This window comes from Neovison vison, chromosome 5 (assembly GCF_020171115.1).
Source record: "Neovison vison isolate M4711 chromosome 5, ASM_NN_V1, whole genome shotgun sequence".
Lineage (NCBI taxonomy): Eukaryota > Metazoa > Chordata > Mammalia > Carnivora > Mustelidae > Neogale > Neogale vison.
Window position 1 is genome coordinate 114,713,447 of NC_058095.1, and position 21,330 is coordinate 114,734,776.

At 38.5% G+C, this 21,330-nt stretch overlaps 1 protein-coding gene across 1 annotated transcript in view; it reads left to right on the forward strand.

Annotated features, from left to right (window-relative positions):
- The first annotated feature begins 5,160 nt into the window (after positions 1-5,160).
- The window catches only part of SUGT1 (SGT1 homolog, MIS12 kinetochore complex assembly cochaperone), a 41,396-nt gene continuing 25,226 nt past the window's right edge, over positions 5,161-21,330 (forward strand). Inside the window, exons 1-8 of the mRNA XM_044249834.1 lie at positions 5,161-5,457; positions 5,556-5,613; positions 13,595-13,685; positions 14,370-14,439; positions 15,116-15,186; positions 17,589-17,642; positions 18,030-18,046; positions 20,647-20,681. Coding sequence (XP_044105769.1) covers positions 5,429-5,457; positions 5,556-5,613; positions 13,595-13,685; positions 14,370-14,439; positions 15,116-15,186; positions 17,589-17,642; positions 18,030-18,046; positions 20,647-20,681 — 425 coding nt within the window. The 5' untranslated portion in view covers positions 5,161-5,428. The remainder of the gene's footprint in view (positions 5,458-5,555; positions 5,614-13,594; positions 13,686-14,369; positions 14,440-15,115; positions 15,187-17,588; positions 17,643-18,029; positions 18,047-20,646; positions 20,682-21,330) is intronic.

The following is a 21,330-nucleotide window of genomic DNA, read 5'->3' on the forward strand; positions in this document are numbered from 1 at the left end:
CTCAAGCAGACTCCAGGCTGAGTGTGGATCCTGACTTGGGGCTTAATCTCAGGACCCTGAAATGATGACCTGAGGTGAAACCAAGAGTCAGACACTCAACCAAATGTACCACCCAGGGACCCCAATGTATCATTCCTTTTATTACTTATATATCATTGCAGGGATATACTACAGTTTGTTTATCCACTCACCTCTGGATAGACATTTGAGTTGTTCCTATTTTCAGCTATTACCATTAAAGCTGCTATGAATATGCCTGTACAAATCTTTACATGGACATGTATTTTCTCTTCTCTTCAGCAAATAGGAGTGGTCTGGCTGGGTCATAGGATGGTTATACCATTGTACATTCCTACCAGCAGAGTATGAGTTTTTCAGTTGCTCTACATCCTCTCTAACATTCTGGCCATTTAAAAAAAAAAAAAAGATTTTATTTATTTGAGAGAGAGAGCATCAGCAGGGTGTAGAGGAAGGGGGAAGAGAGAAGCAGATTCCCCACTGCACAAGGAGGCTGACACGGCGCTCAATCACAGGACCCCAGGATTATGACCTAAAATCAGGGCAGACACTTAATGAACTGAGCCACCCAGGGACCCCAAGACTATCCTTTCCACTATCTACTCTGAATTACCTTTCAGCCTTTGTTGAAAATAAGTTGTCTATGCATATACAGGTGTATTTGTGGAGTCTGTTCCATCAACTTGTCTATCTTTGTGCCAATACACCAGGTTGATGTGTTGAAATAAGGTAGTGTCAGTTCTCCAACTTTGTTATTTTTTAAAGTTTATTTGACTACTCTAACTTTGTATCTCCATTTGAATTTGCAGACTCAATCAGAAGTTGCAGACTCAACTTCTAAAACAGAAAAAGCATTTGGGGTTCTGACTGGGATTATGTTGACTCTATGGATCAACTATGGAAGAACCCACATTTTAACAAGATTGAGTCTCCATAGATGCCTCTCCATTTGTCTTAAGTGTTCTTTAATTTCTGTCAGCTGTGTTCCATAATTCTCAATGTATACTTTTTGCACATCCTATTTTTTAGTATTTAATATTATTGATGTTACTGTAAATGTCATAAATTTCCAATTCTGTTTGTTGCTGATTTTGTTTTAAATCACTCCCTCCTACTTATTAAGGCATGAAAGGCACAAATCTTAAGTGTATTACTCAATAAAATTTTGCATCTGAATACATTGATGTAACTGCCACCTAAATCAGATGTGTAACATTTCCTACATCCAAGAAGTTTCCATCACAGCTCTTCCCAGCTAGATCGCCTTCTGGTATCCCTCAAAATAATTTTTATCTTCATATAACTGGAATCGATCAGGATGTACCCTGTCTGGCTTCTTTAACTCAACATTATATGTGTGAGGCTCATACATATTATTGTGTGTATTGGGAGTTCATTCTTAATCAGTGCTCTATAATATTTTTCTCCTATCAAATGGCATTTATTTCCAGTTTTTCCTACTATAATACTGTGATTGGTATTTTTTAAAAAGATTTTATTTATTTATTTGACAGAGATCACAAGTAGGCAGAGAGGCTGGAAGAGAGAGGTGGGGCAGAATGCAGGCTCCCCGCCGAGCAGAGAGCCTGATCCTGAGATCTGATCTGGGCCGAAGGCAGAGGCTGAACACAATGAGCCACTCAGGAGCCCGTGTGGTCAATATTCTTGTACACAATCATAAGTACTCTTTTCTCTTGGGGATATGCCCAGTGATAGAATTACCAGGTAATAAGGTATATGTAGGACTAGTTTCAGTAGATAGGGTCAAAAAATTTTCTAGCAATTCCTGGCTGGCTCAGTCAGTGAAGCATGCCACTCCTGATCTTTGGGTTGTAAGTTCAAGCCCCACATTGGCTGTAGAGACTACTTAAAAATTAAAACAAAAACAAAAACCCTTAGAAAGTCTTATAAAGTAATTATAACCATTTATACTCCCATTAGGAATATACACAAGTTATAGGTGTTCCACTTTACCAAGGCTTGGTATTGGAATTCCTTTGTTTAAAACAATTCTGGTTAGTGTTTAGGACTGAAGCATGATTTTAATGTACCTAATATAGCTATTGATGTAGAATTTCTTTTCATATGCATACTGTCCATTTAAATAACATTTGAAAATCAAAGTAATCACTTAACATATTAAAGGAAAATAGATGCGAACATTTCCATAAAGGCAGAAAAAGCATTTGCTATTGAATCCTCTCCCCTCTGATGTTATAGCTAAGAAGCCCATTATTACTATTCTAGTCAACACTAAGTGAGACATACCAGCAAGTGAAAGACCAACAAAAAGAAATAAAGGGTATAATCATTGCACAGGACCCTAAACCATCTTCATTAACAGATGACAAAATTATAGTCATAGAAATTCTAAAAGAAACTACAAGGTATTAGAAATAATAAGAGAATTTGGTAAGAAGGTTGAATATGAGGCTAATATGTAGAAATCAATACTGTTTCTATATACCAGCAACAAAGTAGAATACAAGACTTTCCAAGTGTCATTTAAAATTGTATTAAAAAGCCAAATACCCAAGTATAAATTTAATGAAAGATATGTGAAACCTCTACACTACAATTTACAAAACATGCTGGGTAAAATTAAAGACTACTAAATACATGGAAGGTGTATGATACTTTTTTTTTTTAAAATGATTGTTTATTTGACAGACAGAAATCACAAGTAGGCAGAGAGGCAGGCAAAGGGGTGGGGGTGAAGCAAGCTCCCTAACAAACAGAGAGCACGATGCAGCCCAATCCTAGGACCCCGGAACCACCACCTGAGCCAAAGGCAGAGGCCCCAACCCACTGAGCCACCCAGGCGCCCCTGTATGAATGATACTTATGGGTTGCAGAACTCAGTATTAAGATGTCAGTTTTCCCCAAACAGATCCCTAGAGCTGATGAAAATCCAATTAAAATTCCAGCAGGATTTTTTTTTTTTTTAAGTTGACAAGCTTATTCTAAAATTTATAAATAGGACGCCTGGGTGGCTCAGTTGGTTGGACGACTGCCTTCCGCTCAGATCATGATCCCGGAGTCCCGGGATCGAGTCCCGCATCGGGCTCCCAGCTCCAAGATCCTCCCTCTGACCTTCTCCTACCTCATGCTCTCTCTCACTGTCTCTCTCTCAAATAAATAAATAAAATCTTAAAAATAAATAAATAAAATTTATAAATAAATGGAAATAAACTTTATAAGATCTCTCAGATAATGGAAATTACAAAGGACTTGGAATAGCCAAGGCAAACTTGAACAGTTTTAGGACTTCCAGACTTAGTATAAAGCTACATTAATTATGACAGTCTGGTAGTGGTACAAGGTTAGACAGACCAATGGAATGAGAACCTGGAAACAGGCTCACATATAAAGTGATCAGCCGCTTTGCAACAAAAGTGCCAGAGAATTTAATGGGAGCAATGACAAATGACAGTCTTGTCAATAAATAGGGCTGGGTCAACTGGATACCCCCATGGGGGGAAATGAACCTTGATCTCCGTCTCCTACCTTTCACAAAAAAATAATGAGATAAATCATGGACCTAGATGTCAAAAAAATAAAGCATCTGGAAGAATACACACAGTATCTTCACGACCTTGGAGTAGTAATAGGACACAAAAGCACTGGACACTAAAGATCATCAAACCCAGCGAGTTTTACCTCACCATTTGTTTTCACCTTTCTGTCCATCCCTACAATCACTGACCTACTTAAGAGAGTCACTTTGGCTTGTAACACTTCCCCAACAGTGTCCCAACAACTGTTCTTTTTCCTTTAATCATTGTTCCATAGCACAGACACAACAATACACTTCTAAAAATGCGAATTTGACAGTAGTTGCCTTTTTAAACTAGAAATTCTGTAGTGGGCTAGCACCGGGACGCATATTACATCCAAGCTTCTCCGAAGACCACAGGCTCGCCCTTTCTGATCTGACATTTCACCTGCCCCTCCAGTGAGCGTCTAACTTCAATTGTGGCTCCACCAATTTTAGACCTCGTATTACTGTTTTTCTTTTTTTTTTTTTTTTAAGATTTTATTTATTCATTTGACAGAGAGAGATCACAAGTAGGCAGGGAGGCAGGCAGAGAGAGAGGGGGAAGCAGGCTCCCTGCTGAGGAGAAAGCCTGATGTGGGGCTCGATCCCAGGACCCTGAGATCATGACCTGAGCTGAAGGCTGAGGCTTTAACCCACTAAGCCACCCAGGAGCCCCTTACTGTTTTTCTCATACACGTCCTAGTCTGTCCTAATTGTTTTTTCCATTTCCTTCATCCACTAATTCTAATTTGGCTATTGAGGCTGAGGCTCAGGTATCACACCTTTGAGGAATCCGTCCTTATACGTAATAGAGGGTCATTCCCCTTCTTTCACTTTAGCATCCAAAACAATTAGCTTAAATTTCTGGAGAGCATATTAACATCTTTGAATCCCAGTTAGTGTAGATTTTGGATGTAGTAGACACTCAAGTCCACTTACTTGCTAATCTCTACTGACTGAGCACTCACTCCCACTCCCTCCTCCACCATGGAACTTGCTGGAAGCTTCTGATTTTCATATGTCATAAGGGCGGTAAGAGGGACTAAGACTAGGTTGGAAAAGTAGAACAGTACTGACACAACCTTAGGCCACCTTCCTCCCTTCGGGGCCTTCGGATGTAACAGGTTTTCTTTTCAATCGGAGCACCAACTACGAAAAAAGCCCTGCGCTGCCGAGTCTCTGGGTAATGGCAGGGTTCAACGGCACCGGAACCAAAGGGCTCCCTTCCGTGTAGCATCTGCAAAGGCAGAACGATTTCCGTCGTGTCCTCGTAGGTTAAGATTCCCAGCGCACAGATCACGGGATCTAGGCGTAAGCCGGAACTATGCTCCCGGAAGAGAATCCGGCGAATGACGTCACGGATCCCGAAAGGCTGGGCAGCTCCCGGTAGCCATGATGAGAACGGTGGCGAACGGTGGCGAAAATGGAGCCCGACATGCCTTGTTATTAATAGACGTCCAAACTCTCCCAAACGCCCCCACGTTCCTGTGAAATAACAGTATGCTACAAAAGGGCTTTGAAGCTACTACCGCTGACGGCTCTTTTGGAGTGCGCAGGCGTAGTGGAAGACAGGGCCAGCGTGAATAGCCGACGACTCCGTAACCATGGCTGCGAAGGGCGGGGACTGAGAGCGCCGGTCACGGGACCGGGGCGGGGCCGGGCCGGGAGACTCAGTCCTCCACGGTCCCAGCCGGCCCCGCGCACGCTTTTCGTCTCCCCTCCCCCGCCCCGCGACACGCTGCGTGGCTGCTCGTTGGCTACTTAGGACGGAAGCTCTCTTGGTGCTTCTCCAGAAGTTTCCCCCTTGGGCGGCGGCGGCGTAGCTCGTAACCTCGGTGGTAGCAGTTCTAACAGAAACAGCGATTCTTAGGGATGGCAGCAGGACCTGCAACAGCCCAGCAGTGCGTGTTTTCCTTCTCCTTGCTATTTAATTTTATCTGCCCCCCCCACCCCCACCATCACTTGGTTAGTGAGCCTGTCGTTGTTTTTCCCCCGGCAGGTTTTTCCGGAGCTTCTCAGATGCTCTGATCGAGGAGGACCCCCAGGCGGCGTTAGAGGTGAGAGAACCAGTCTCAGCTTCCTCCACTTCTCTCGGAGGGACGCGGCCACGACGGGTTCCCGCGGACTCCGCCTCTTCCCAGCACTGCCTGCCTGGGACCGGGGTTGCTCTCTTTATAATGGATCGGCCCCTAAGACTGACAGCCTCCGTCTCTCCTCGGTTCCATAGTGGCCCAGTTACCCCAGACCCTTGTTCTTGCCCCCCTCCCGCTCCTAGACCGTTGCCGCATCCTCTTAGCTCCTTGGGATTACCTTCTCTGTTTCTGGGGGGCGTAGTTGACATTCATCGTTGGCCTGGAAGGAAATTTTTTTTTAATTAATGGCATGTGTGATTAGAAGAAAAAGTGAAATCTAGGCTTGATGGTATTTGTTAATTCGGTTTTTCATTTGATAATCATTCTTGCCATTCTTACACGCCAGAGGCTGTGTTAAGTGCAGACTACTGGAACAGAAGCCTTTTCCCGTATGTCTCTGAATATTTCCAGATGTCCCGTTACTGTTCGTTATTCACTCGTTTATTTCTCGAAACCACTTGGAGTTGCTTTACGCAAGACACTGAATCCTGTGGATGAAAGTCTTGTTTATGTATTTGACTTACAAGGGACTTCGTGTGGAGTGAATGACCGTAAAGCCAAAAAGAAAAGTCAAAAGAGCAAGAGTTAAGTAATTTAGAATAATAAAGAGAGCCCAAGCTAAGGATCCATGATGCAGTTGATTGCAAAATTTAGGCAGGGTTTTTTTTTTTTTTTTTTTTGCTTTGAGGCAGGAGGGAAAAAGGAAACCAAACCTTGTTGGGGTGTTAAAATTCACTATAGGTAAGGTTAGCAGTTTGAGGCAAGAGAAGTTTTTTGCAAGCTAGGACCTTAAAAGAAATTTGCCACGTGGGTAGTAGAGTCCATCTGAAGAGGTGATAACTTGAACAGAGACCCGAGGGAGTGAGCTCTGGGAAAGAAAAGAGCCATTGCAAAGATCCTGAGGTAGGTTGGCCTGTACCAGGAGCAGCAAAAAGGCCCGTTTAACTGGAGTGGGATAACAGAGGACAAAGTGCTGAGGAGGTGGGAGGGAAACCAGGGGCTGTCCTATAGGGCTTTTTAAGTTGGAGTATGTTTTTTGGATCTAGATATGAAGGCCCTCAAATAAAATGGTTGATTCATCAGTTGTGCTGTGATGTTTCCTAATGAGACTTCTGGGATCAGAATAGTATTATAGGAGGCACGGAGCATCTTCACAATTCATTATGTAATCTAGACAGCTGTTAATTTTAGAATCTACATTTGTTACGGTCCTCTTAGCCCCAGTGCTGCCTTTGGAAATCCAGTTTATATGAGTGGCTTTTAAAGGATGTTATTGTAATGATTTTCGTTGTCCCTTTCCATAAATTTTTTTTTTTTTTTGGTGTATGCTATATTATAAATCTTAAGTCTGCAACTACTGAAGTTGTAGTTAGATGTACGTAGATCCCCCCCATCAAGATAGAGAACACTTTCATCATCCCAACTCCCTTAAGCTGCTTCTCAGCCAGTAATTCCCCTTACCCACCAGGTAACTTTTATTCTGATCTCTTTCAGCATCAGTTTCGCTTGTTCTTGTACTTCCCATAAACAGAATAATGCACTAAGTTGAGTTTGATACTTTCATGTGAGATAGGTCCATGTGTGAAGTGGTATTTTTTCAAAGATGTATAGTATTTCATTGTATAAAAATGGAGCACAAGTCTTAACAATGGACTTTTGGGCTGTTTGTAGTTATTAGCTAGTATGAATAAAGCCACTCTGAATTTCCTTGTATATGTATTTTGGTGAACACACACCTTATTTTTCGGGGGGTATATATACCTAGGAATGAAATTGCATAGAAAAGGCATGTGTTTAGCTTTAGTAGCTTGATTCTTTTTTTTTTTTTTTTTAAGATTTTATTTATTTATTTGACAGACAGAGATCACAAGTAGGCAGGGAGGCAGGCAGAGAGAGGAGGAAGCAGGCTCTCCGAGGAGCAGAGAGCCCGATGTGGGGCTTGATCCCCAGGATCCACCCTGGGATCATGACCTGAGCCGAAGGCAGAGGCAGGTTTTACTAGGGGCACTACTAGGAGCCCTAGTAGCTTGATTCTTAAAAGTGTGGTTTTGGAACCAACAGCACCAGCACCACCTGGGAATTTATTAGAAATGCATATTGTTGGGGTGCCTGGGTGGCTCAGTTGTTAAGCATCTGCCTTTGGCTCAGGTCCTGGTCCCAGAGTCCTGGGATGGAGACCCCTATTGGGTTCCCTGTTCTGTGAGCCTGCTTCTCTCTCTCCCTCTGCCTGCTGTTCCCCCTGCTGGTGCTCACGCTCTTTCTCTCTCTCTCTCAAATAAATAAATAAAAACTTGAAAAGAAATGCAAATTGTTGGACTGCATCTGAGATTATTGGAAGTCCTTACAGCTCATGTGGTGTAGTACTTACTCTTTCATTTTACAGAAGAAAACTGAAACCCAAAGAAATCCAAATGATCTGTCATAGAGATGTGTATAGCCAGTTAGAAGCAGAAGGAGACCCTTAGGACACAAGTTTCCATACTCTTAGTCTGGTGCAGTAGAAAAGTAATTCTCAAAGTATCATCTGGAGTCCAGCTGCAGCAGCATCACCTGAGAACTTGTTGGAAATGCAAATTCTCAGGACCCACCACCTACTTGAATTAGAAACTGGTAGTGGAGATAATGATCATGGTAAGAATCAGCTGTGTTAAGAGAAAGTGTACTTGTTATTTTTAATTATTTGAGAGAAACAGAGAGTGGAGAAGGAGGGGCAGACAGAGGGAGAGGGAGAATCTTAAGCAGGGTCCATGCTCAGCGCAGAGCCCAACGTGGAGCTAGGTTCCACCACCCTCAAGATTATGACCTGAGCCAAAATCAAGAGGCAGATACTTAATTGACTGGGCCACCCAGACCCCCCGAGAAAGTGTTCTTTTTAAAGCTTGAGGTGACCTCACAGTTGACCCTTGAACAACCTGGTTTGAACTGTATTGGCCCACTTACATATGGATGTTTTCTAATATGTGCAGTACTATAAATGTGTTTTCCTTATTCTTAATTTTCTTCACTAGCTTTATTGTAAGAATATAATATATAATATAGCATACAAAATATTTGTTGACTCTTTAGTCATTGATAAGGCTTCTGGTCAATAGAAAGCTGTTAAATTTCTGGGGAGTCAAGTTATACTTGGATTGGATTTTTGACTGGGAGGGTCAGTACCCCTAATATATTTCATTGTTGAAGAGTCAGCTAATCATTTTGCAATTCAGAACACTTGATACATCAGTTAAAATGTTACATTTTTATATAAGATCATCCAATTAGGATGAATGTTAGGGGAAATATTTGTATCAAGCCGATTGACATTTTTCATTAAACATTTAATAGTATATATTAGCAGTGAATTTTGCACTGGGAGCCAGGGATCTAAAGATGAAAAGACTGCATTGAGGAAGTTTGCAGTCTAGTAGATAGACAAGTCAACAGATTATTAAAATATAAGCTAAGTATTTTAATGGAGTAGTGTATGAAGTACACTAAGAACATAGCAGAGTAGAGGCTAATCGGGGTAATCAGAACAACTTCACAGAAGATGTCTCAATTCACTAGGAAGAGAAGAGTGAATTATGAGAATCTTTTGAGGTCCAGTATGAATAGTGGTTAAGAGCATAGGCTCTTGGAGCAGCTAGCTGGCTCATGTGGTGGAACATGAGACTCTTGATCTTGGGGTTGTGAGTTTGAGCCCCACATTGTGGGTGGAGTTTACTTTAAAACAACAGCATCAAAAACCCCTCAGCTCTGGAATCAGAGTGCTTGAAGGGTCCAAATCCTGGTTTCATAATAATTCTGTAGCCTCAGGAAAATTCCTTATGTCACTTTGGATCAGATTTCCTTTTTGTGAAGTGGGACTAACAGGACCTATTTGAAAGGGCTACAATGAAGATGAGTAATGTAAGGTACAAGATGAGGTCCTTGAGGTAGGTATCTTGTAGCTTCTTTGTTCTCTAGGTTCTAGCCACACTTTTTTAAAAAGATTTTATTTATTTATTTGAGAGAGAGCATACAGGCATGAGCAGGGTGAGCGGCAGAGGGAGAAGCAGATTACCTGCTGAGCAGGGAGCCCAATCTGGGACTTGATCCCAGGATCATGATCTGAGCCGAGGGCACCTGAGCCACCCAGGCGCCCCAGTGCTGTCTTTTTTTTTGTGTCACTTGAATGTATTAAGAGAAGTCCTTGTAGAGGGCCTATGGACTTGGAACTCCTTTTGCTTAAAATGTACTCTTTTTTTTTTAAGATCTTATTTATTTATTTGACAGAGACACAGTGAGAGAGGGAACACAGGTAGGGGGAGTGGGGGAGGAAGATGCAGATGTCCCACCGAGCAGGGAGCCTGATGTGGGGCTTGATCCTGGGACCTGGGATCCTGAACTGAGCCAAAGGCAGATGCTTAACAACTGAGACACCCAGGCGCCCCTAAAATGTACTGTCTTGTACTGTCTCATTTTCCTTGGAGATGCTCATCACTTGTGATTTCAGCTGACATGTCACCTCAGAGAAACTTTTTTTCTTGGACCACCCTATCTAAATTGAGCCCCATTGTAAGCTCCAAGGTGGCAGGGGTTTTGTGTGTGTGTGTGTGTGTGTGTGTATGTGTGTGTTTTTCTTTACTACATTCTCCATGTAGTGCCTGTGATGTGGTAGGTAGGCACTCAGATGTGTTATGTGAAATGACTTCTACCATAATTCTTGTAACAACTGAGGTGGGTATTTGCATTTTACTCACAAGGAAGCTGAGACCAAAGAGAGTCACTTGCTCAGCGTTAGTCGAGAAGTGACAAGTCTCTGGGTTCAAGGCATCAAGGGTCTTCCTCTGGAGGAGGGTATAGGTCTAAGGATGTATAATATAATTAAAGGTTTGGTAGCAGACTTTGAAATAGCTGACCATTGATAGCTTTGTTCAGAGCATTGAGAATGTAGCTGGTTAGCATAAATACAGTGTTACCTGTTTTGCATGGCTGTGTGGTTTTTCTTTAGCAGTGCTAGGTGGTTTAAGAAGGGAGAAGGCCTGGTACTCTTGTTTGTCATCTGTGATTGGGGGATTAGCTGTGGCTAGAAGAAAAATGGGAAGTGAAATCAAATTGAGATAACCCAGAGCTACATGCCTTCAGCAGTTAGGTCAGTCTGAACAGTCTGCTTTTGCTTTTAACCGTAACAAGTTAACTTGCTGACTAGCAGTTTTAAAAAGCCTCAAACTTTAAAGATTCAGAAGTTCACTTGTCTAAGATCTAAGTTTTAAACAATTTTAATGCCTTAAAAAGGAGTTTTTCCCCCGTTTTGGATTGTCAAGGTACTTCCTTCACCATTATTTTGGTAAAGATTTCAGTGTAATTATATTTCATAGTTCACTGAGTTTCTTTATTTTTGAGAACTATAAGTCGCTTGACTACAAGTTTATCTTTAGACATGTTTACATTATGTTTGCCATTGGTCTGCATTAAATGATGGCCTTTTGCCGCTGTTAATCAAATGTTGGCACTGAAGTCCTTGCCTTTGAGATACCTCTCTTTAGTCCCTTTGTACTCTAGTAGCGAGCAACTGTTGTCACAGAAACAGAACTCTCAAAACATGCCACAAGTCTGATGTAGTTAATACAACTGCAGATCATTGTTTTAATTTCAGTTTTCCTGGTTTTATTATATTGTATATTGTTTATTCCAAATAAACTGTTTTGTGTTTTAAGACTTGTATTTGTGTGTCATGTTCAGTTTGTGTCTGTTTTTTGATAACTTTTCAAAATAATGGCCTAATAAGTGAATTGCTTAGTTTATTTAACTGAATCACAAAACTAGTTCTCCTTAACCAACAATTGGTTTGTGTTTTTACAGGTCATTTGCAAGTTGGTTGTTTGAAAATCAGTTTTACTTGATTCCATTTTATTTATCTTTGTACCCCCAGTGTCTGGCCTGTGTTTGTTACATAGTATATGTTTAAAAATACATATAAATTGATGAACCAGAGCCTTGTACAATTTATAGTAGCTTTTTGACCCACAGTATATCTGTTTTCTTGCTGAGGAGAGGCTAGAAATTTGGTTTGGATATGTATTTGGGTAGATAAATAAGCTATCACAGGTTTTTAAAATTGTTGAAAGTTTAAGTGCAAGATGGTATTATTTAACTTGGGAATTTCAGAGTGTTAAGAAACATTAATACAAATGTCATTGGTGTGTGAAAGATACTTGGATTAAAGAAAGGTTACCAAGAGGCAGTTGGTTTGGTGCTTAAAAAATCAGATTTGGAGTCATACAGACCTGGATTTTACAGGCTTGTCACTAACTAGAAAGTGAGGGAATGGATCCTCTGAGCACATCTGGGGAAGAGCTTTCCAGAGAGAGGGAGCAGCAGACACAGAGTCCTGAAGTGTTTGAAGAACAAAAAGGAGGCCATGTGGCTAGAGTAGAGGAGCAAGAGGAAGAGTATTAAGAGTTAAGGTCAGAGAGCTAGCAGAGAGTTATATCAAGGAGGGCCTTGAAGGTCACTGGAAGAACTTGGGCTTTTGCTTTGAATCAGCCAAAAAGACATTGGAGAGTTTTATGCCTATTGGCATAAACAAGATCTGATTTTCATTATTGCTTGGATCAGGATAGTAGAGGTGGTGAAGATAAAAAGTGGTTTGGATTTTAGGTATGTTGCATTTTAGGTAAATGATTATCAAGAAGAGTATAATTTGCTTTTGGGGAATCATGCTATAAAAGTGAAATCAGTGATGTGTCATTATTGAATTTTACTTTTAAAAATTTTTTAAATTTTTATATGTTTATTTGACAGAGTAAGAGAGCACAAGCAGGGGGAACAGTAGAGGGGGAAGGAGAAGCAGGCTCCCTGCCAACAGGAATCCCATTGCGGGGCTCAACCCCACGACCCTGGGATCATGACCTAAGCCGAAGGCAGATGCTTAACCATCTGAGCCACCCAGGCGCCCCTGAAGTAATTTTACCTTTTAAGAAAACTACCCAGATCCGTAGGATGTGTGAACACTGGGTAGAGAATCAAAGCATCGCCTACATTTATCCTTGGCCTCACTGATCATGCTATATCACTTCTTGCATCATTATTGCTCTAGCTGCCACTTATATTCTCTGACTGTCCAGGGTGACAGAGTTTTAATCTCATGTTAAATCTTGATCAGTTGATGGTAGCTATGAGGTGCTGTATCTGGGCTGTCAGCAGAATGCGGTAATTTCTTAGGGTTGTTTGCTATTGCTAGAAGATGGGAGAGAGACAGATAGGCTTCGTTGTGTCTTTATTGATTCTGTTAACTTCCTTGAGCTCTAGATTCAACTTCCAGGTTTTTGGTTTTTATTGGACAGTTTCATATTTTCTAGGCATCTCAAAATCTACATGGTCTTTGAGTTTTCTTCAAGTTAGAGGGAGAAAATGTGTTTGTCAATATATATCGTCTAAAGTCTTCAGAATAAATGAGGTGATAGAAATTACCATTTAGTGAGTTCCTACTATAGGCCAGGAATTGTGCTAAGATACTACATTAGATTGTGGATTTTGTGGGGGAGAGTGGAGAAGGGGGGGATATCGATCTTTTTGCCAAGAAACACTCCCAAGATTATTCTGTTATCTTACCTTCAAAAAGCTTATGATAATAGGTTATTTGATTAAAAATCATGTTTAATGAAAATTCAGATGCATTTAGGGACCCTGGGTGGCTCAGTGGGTTAAAGCCTCTGCCTTCGGCTCAGGTCGTGATCCCAGGGTTCTGGGCTCGAGCCCTGCATCAGGCTCTCTGTTCGGCGGGGAGCCTGCTTTCCCCCACTCTCTGTCTCAGCCTTCCTCTCTGACTACATGTGATCTTGGTCTGTCAGATAAATAAATTAATTTAAAAAATAAATAAAATAAAATTCAGATACATTTAAAGAACATTTATTGACACTCAACGTGTTTCTTTTTGTAGGAGCTGACTAAGACTTTGGAACAGAAACCAGATGATGCGCAATATTATTGTCAAAGAGCTTATTGTCACATTCTTCTTGGGAATTACTGTGGTAACTTTTCTTAATGTATTATTTTTTCTTTATAAGTTATAAATTTTACCTGAGATACAGGGAATCAAATACAGTAGAGATCATTTTGGAGGATTTTTAAATTGGTCTTTCATACAAGGTGTGAAGTAGCTGAAACATGACAAATATGTTGAGCAACACCCATACAAATGTTCTGGGTGTTTCTTTTTCCTTCAGTGGATAGAGAATTTATATAGTTTTCATTTGTAGTTATTGGAGATATTAACAAAAATAGCATCACATGTGTTATTTTACAGACTATTTAAATAAAGTGCTCTTATTTGTAGTTTTTATAAAAAAAGAATGTCTTTATATATTACTTGTGTAACTTTTAAATTATTCTGGGTAGAGAACCTAGGTAGGGAAAAATTAAACATTTTGAGTCAGATTACATAAATGATGGTAATGAGAAAATTAGATGAATTTTGTGACAGAACTTTATACATTGACTGAATAGCTTTAAAAGGAAAGCTAAATATTAGGCTAATAAGGTGTGAGAGTGATTTTTTTTTTTAAATTTTATCTTGGATTAGTTTTTCCTAATTTAAAAGCATTTGTCCATTGCACTAATTTGAAAACTTAAAAATATAGGGCTGATTCAGATTTTGTGTGTAACTTGTTAGGATCCATAAATTACTGACTAAAACCCCCTTTTTTTGTATGTAGATGCTGTTGCTGATGCAAAGAAATCTCTTGAACTTAATCCAAATAATTCCACTGCTGTGCTGAGAAAAGGGTATGCAATAACTACTCTTCTAATTGGGTCTGGACTACTGATAGTAGGTGTTTAGTTCATTGAATGAATGAATTTTAAGTTTTATGTAAATAGTGAATTCTGTATTTATACATTTTATCGCTGAGATAGGATTAATTTTTAAATATAATTTTATACTTGTGTTAATTGTAGTATGTGTGTTTTGAAATAGTAGTGGTTGAAGTAATTACAAGGAAAAGATGAAACTGATGGATTTCAAATTCTTTCTTCATTCATCATTTGGAATTTATTGTATTTAACTGACTAGAGAACATCTGTTTGTCAGCCAGGCTGGATAGGCTACACTTAATGCTGTGAAAGCCCTGTATCTCTGTATTTTACATCCCAGCTTGTTTCTGTTGATAAGTGTAATTTTATTCTTAAGAAACTTCTTTGATTTCTTAGCACAACTATATGTTGGAATAGGCATGTGTACACAATTAAATCAAGAAATTCCTTCTGAAATGAGTTCCAAAATTCGGTTTTAATGAGAATTAAATTTAATGTTATAGTATATTAGAAAATCTCTTGACTTACTAACATATAAATTATTATTAGTTTTTTTTTACCAATAGAAAATAATAGGATATTTAATTTAGAAAACTTTTTTGCATGCTCTCATGTGTGTGTGGTATTTGTTTTTAATATGCTTATGCAGGATATGTGAATACCATGAAAAAAACTATGCTGCTGCTTTAGAAACTTTTATAGGAGGACAGAAATTAGATAGTAAGTATTGGAATTATATGTTAATAAACTAATCCGTTATGTCTATGTTTTAAATATGATGGCTGAATTTTGTTAGTGTGATCCCAAGTTCATTGTAGAAACTTAACATCTTTTTTCTTACTGACATTTCCTGTTGATTGTGAAATTTGAGTTTACTTAAAATTGATTAAATTGGCCTTTAGCATTTAAATCACAGATAAACTTTACAATTAGAGGTTAAAAACGATATATAAACACTCAGTGTGCTTTCTCTACTTAGTCTGACTTTATGTTTTTCTAATGGAGAAGTGAAAATTTCATTTGCTCTCATTTTCAGAAGTCCTTTCAGTTTAGGTTATTCAGGTGGCTGAGATAGGAAGTTTTACAGCAGACATTTTTATTAATAAGTAAAGCATCAGTTTGAGTAAATTGTGATGGATAGAAACTTGGAGCTTTGAGAGTATTGTGAGTTTTTAATGTCGGCTTCAGAGAAGTATATGAAAATTAGCAGTATGGATGTCTCTGCACATGTGTAGAAATTTTGAGAGCCAGAAGGCGAAAGAGTCTACAAAATATGGAAAGAAGTTGTAAGTAACCTCATAGATAATTGTAGAGTACCTAATCAGAACTGTAGTACCATTATCTTACTCTAATGATAGCGTTTTATCACAGTTCTCTAAAGCAATGTTTCCTAGGTAGGGATGATTTTACTTCCTGGGGGACATTTAGCATTGTCTGAAGAGATTTTTGATTATCGTGACTGGTGAATAGGGATGTCCTATGGATACCTAGTGAGTAGAGGCCAGAAACATCCTACATTGGAGAGAGGTAGCTGGTCCAAAATAGTAGTGCTGAGCTTCGAAACCCTGTTCTGAAGTATTAATGAGTATGTTTTTATATTCTAAAAATGTACTCTTGTATTGCTTTGAATATTTGCTTTCCTGTCATGTACTTGCTTGAGAGAGGACAGTGGGCCCAACTTCGTAATTGGAGCCTACAGATTAGGAAGGAGTTGTGAGTGGTACATGAGTAATTTGGCTGTTTACTAAGCAAGCCAGCATATCTGCACTCTTTGCAAATTCTGAAGAGTCCAGTTATCCTGTACCTTAATACATATTTGAAAACCCTGAAGAGACATAAAGCATTCCATCTTGTAGATTTCTAAGCCCTGTTCCTTTTTTTTTTTTGAGCGATAGAAAGTTCATCACCTAAATTGTTTCCTTTATTAATATTTTACTCCCATTGATTTTGCCATTAACGTTTATCTTATTTCAAAATCTGCTTCAAATGAAGGTCTGTTTTTGGTAAAATTGCTTTTAAGAATATTTTTATTTAAAAAAGATTTGTCTTTTAATTCTAAGGAAAATTTATGTTAAACTGTTAGGGTTCCCTTATTAACAGACAGGGTAAAAAAAAATTGTAACTCAGAATATTACCTTTTTTTCTTTTGGTATGGTAGGAAGCGTGGTTTTACTTACTGATTAAATTTGAGTAATAGGTTTTTCAAATCTAGGATTTTGATAAAATTTTTACTCCACCAGAAGGAGCGTGTGCGTATATGTGTGTAGGTGTTAGTTATGGCCTATACAGTTGAATTTCATTTATAAATTAACTGTTCTAAGAAATTTTTATTTTTCAGAATAATCTTGCCTGCAATTTGTTTGAGTTTGTAAACTTTTATTGAGCGTACTTTTAATAATTTTTAACATTATATTAGATTAGTACTGTTTGGATTATCATTGTTCTGAGTCTTTAGAAATTAATGATTTGCTTATGTACAGGTTTACATTGCTATCTCTAAGTATATAGTTCACCATCTGTGGTCTCTGGGCTGCTGTGGAATCTGGAGATATGATAGAACTGCACAAAGTACAAAGGTGTTTTTTGGTGTTGGTAGGAATGGCATGGTAACAGGAAAAGCTACTGAGAGAATAGTAGATAGAAGAAGTAGATAGCTGCATTAGAAAATAAATCTGGGGTCAAAGAGGCTTCTAGACGTTGGTCCAGCTGTCTGGTACCAGGCTTCCATCCCACACTAATTGATGGTGTGTTGGATATTTAATTCAGGTCTGATTTTGTTGTGTGAGAGGAATCTCCTTTAACAGGAGAGGGGTGAGGGGAAATGTATCTGTATTTGTATCTGGAAACCAGTAAGGTTGTCTGTGGCTAAAACCAATTTTTTTTTTTTAATTAAAATTCTTCAGCATGAATGTCTTATGTTTTAAATGTATTAGTATATTTATAGCTCTAGTGTTAGGGTTTCTATAAATCCTGCTAGGACAAGTATTTTTGTCTGAATTTTTGCTGAATCCCCATTGCTTAAAACACTGAAACATAGGAGATATTCAGTAAGTACTTGTTGAGTGAATATGTTAGATGCTGCTGATGAGTGAGTGATGTTACACTCAGTTTGTCTGTTCTAGGTACAGATCCTGATTTCACTGTCTGGGTTAAAAGGTGTCAGGAGGCTCAGAATGGTAAGTATGTAGCTTTCCCATGTCTTTATAAACTGAAAGTTTACAAAGAAGTAAATTTTTGACATTTTTGGATTTAAACAAATTTGTTTTTAACTTTATAACTTTATAAATCATAAATTTAAATAGTGTGTTTTCCCTTAGATAGGGGTTTCCAAGGTTTTGTTATGTTGAAAGGGTGATTTGGTCTTGTAGTTGTGTTACTGGTAAGAAATTATTAAAAGTCTACAATGAGTCTGGGATGCAAAATTAAACCATTTTTTTTTTATTTGGAATGTATGGAAAATTGGCTTATATAATCAGTATGTTTGTGCTATAGAAGTCGTGTATGTGACTTAGCTTCTAAATGTACTGTTAAATGGAAATGTTTTCTTTTTATGTTTTTAATAGGATCACAGTCTGAGGTGGTAAGTACAAAATTTTTATTCTTCATATTCTTACTTAATTATAATGTTGCCCTATATTTGAGACAGGACTCTGAATGGTCTTTCTTTTACTTAGATCTTAAGCAATTCCATGTAAGTATTTTTTCCTTTAGTAACTGAAATAATACCATTTTTGGTGAAATGAATAATTATTGGACTTGTTTAATGTGTGATCAACTTGATTTGGCATATTTTAGTATGGTCAGGGTGGTAATTTTTTCTTTTCCTTGCTGAAAAGTCATCACATTTAGGTTAAACAGCTGCTGCTTAGAAAGCACTTTCAGGGTTTATTGTGGTATACTGAGAACACAAAAGTTAAGTAAAATTTGGAAATGTTTGTCTAATTCAGTCACATTTATTATTTTGGATATGAAGATTTCCAGGTCTTTTCAGTCATTAAAAGTTACGGTGGAGTTGAAGTTGCTTGATTTTTTTTTTTTTTTAACCACTTAGGTTTATTTATAACACGCATAGTTACATTATGCACTTAGGTTTATTTATAACACACACAGTTAAATTCTGGCTAGTGGTTTTTAGCGGTGATCATCTGCAGTTTAGTCAGTAAATAAAATGACAAGGAGTCAGGAGATGTATGTGTGTCTTAACTCTGTCGGCAGTTACTTCACCTACTTGGGTCTCTTCATGTCTGAAGGAAGATTTACATCTCTGTCTTTCAGAATTACATTGTGACATTGAGAAAGTCTTCTATTCTCTGGGCTTTCTTCATATGTAAACTGGGCCTAATAGAGCTAATCTCCTTCAGTTTGTGAGCGTCAGGCCAGATATGTGTATATGTAGTGACTGGAGTTTGGAGCATCACCAAAAGTGAGCCCTGTCTGGTTATTCCTACACCTGAAAGGCTTTTCCATATTCCTAAGGGTGATGAATGAGGGAAGTATTTTTGGCTTCCTTTAGGGCACATGGGTGGCTCAGTTGACAAAGCGTCCGACTCTTGATTTAGGCTCAGGTGATGATCTCAGAGTCATGGACTCCAGCCCCTAGTCGGGCTCTGCACTTAGTGTGCTGTCTGCTTCTCCCTCTCCCTCTGCTCCTCCCCCTGCTCACTCTTGCTAGATTTCTCTAAATAAATAAATGAAAATTTTAAGTAAACAAAAGTTGGGTTTCTTCACCTGCTGGTATTTCTGTTTAGGTCTTACAGTATTCTGTTTGGGATTGGAACAAGTCCTGCAAACAACAGAGTAGCATTCGGATCATACTTAGTAACAGACAGCTGTTTAGCCACAGTGCATTTTGTTACTGCGGTGGTTCACACTAGTTTAGTTTTATCTTTGCACCATGGTGAACGGGAATAATCTGCTCTAGTCATTGTCTCTACTTGATATCACCTAGACTCAGGTATTACTCAATAGTTAATAGTGGAGAGAAATTCCGAGTTAGACTTAAATCTGTAGAGGGGTTTTATTTTGTTCCTCTAAACCCCATCTCTTCCCTATCATGGGATGACTTAGAGGTCACCTGTAACCCAGAGCAAGTTCTTTTGATTTACGAGGTCTTAACTGGCACACATGTAGTTTAGGAAAGTATGGGTTGGTCTGGAATCATGATTCGTTTGTTTCTTGATGGGCATTGTAGAATTTTTGTTACTGAGATACCATAAGCACAGTAAGCTGTTAGCTGGAAAGCACCTTGGAAATGTTCTTTCATATATTCCAGAGCAGTGTTTGATGCCACTGCTAAGCCTGAATATTATACTAAAAAATGTGTTGGTTTTTTAAAATGTCATTGTTATTTTCAGATTAGAGAGTTAGCCTTGGAACTGGACATTTAAATGTAACCTTTTCCACTTAGACCTTTAGAAAGTTTTTTGTTTTATGCTTTTATTTTTATTCTGAATTTTTTTTTTTACTTAAACTCAATTTAATTAACATATAGTGTATTATTAGTTCCAGAGGTAGAATTTAGTGATTTTTCAGTTGTATATAACACCCAGTGCTCATTCCATCAAGTGCTCTTCTTAATGTCATCACCCAGTTATCCCATCCCTCACCCACTGCCCCTCCAGCAACCCTCAGTTTGTTTCCTATGGTTAAGAGTCTCTGTAGCTTGTCTCCCTCTCTCTTTTCATCTTATTTTTCCTTCCTTTCCCCTTATGGTTGTATTTTAGAAGAAAAATCTCTTTTGACATTTCAACTCATAATATTATAAAAATGTTGAATATTCTTAAATTTTGTGATAACTTGTATTTTTAACAAGAATACTATGCTTTGGGGGCGCCTGAGTGGCTCAGTGGGTTAAGCCACTGCCTCCGGCTCAGGTCATGATCTCAGGGTCCTGGGATCGAGTCCCGCATCGGGCTCTCTGCTCAGCAGGGAGACTGCTTCCCTCTCTCTCTCTCTGCCTGCCTCTCTGTCTACTTGTGATCTCTGTCTGTCAAATAAACAAATAAAATCTTTAAAAAAAAAAAAAAGAATACTATGCTTTGTCTTTGAAGGATATGTTGATGTTGTTATTCCATATCAAAGTAACCACAGCATTGAGTAAATTAATAATACATGCATTTTTAATACATAGTTGCTAAACTAATTTGTAAAAATCTTTCTCTTGCAACTTGCCAAAATCAGTCTGCATCCCAGAGGACTCATCAGTCAAAAATCAAGTAAGTGTTTCTTTTTCATAAACATGCATGGTAAATATGGCTAAAGGAAAAAATCCTGTTTAATAGTAAGCCAGTCCTTACCCTGTGCTGTTTGGTGCTTTTTAGAAATTGTGTTTAGCCTGGGTAAACTAATTCTAAGGCTGTTTACTGATTGATATTAGTGTTTATGTTAAGGTTAAATTCAAGTCAGTTCTCTACTTTAAACTTGCTTCATCTGGTTCCATATAATGTCACCTTTCCATGAATGACAAGAGCCTCTTCCAGTTGTTACTACACAGGTAAATAAATTAGTAGTAGTACTAGGCTTGGCAGAATTGTAACTACCTGCTTTTTATATTTTAGAGTAAATTTTTCATTGAGTAATTCTGCATGGGTTGAAAGGGACAACTGTTGCTCAGGGCAACAGTTACAGTAATGAATTAAGCATCTAGCAGGTATTTGAATTTATTTTTAATTATTCATTAGTCATGTGTACAACTTGTATTTTTAGGACTATAATAGAAAGAAACACAAGGCATTGATTTGGAGCTTTGCATCCCCACTGAATTTCAGAGGGAAATCGTGAGACTCTTAAAGTTTGTTTCTTTAATCAAGGTGCATTTTAATTACCTAAAATGGTTTGGAAATGTTAAAACAAAAAGATTTGTTC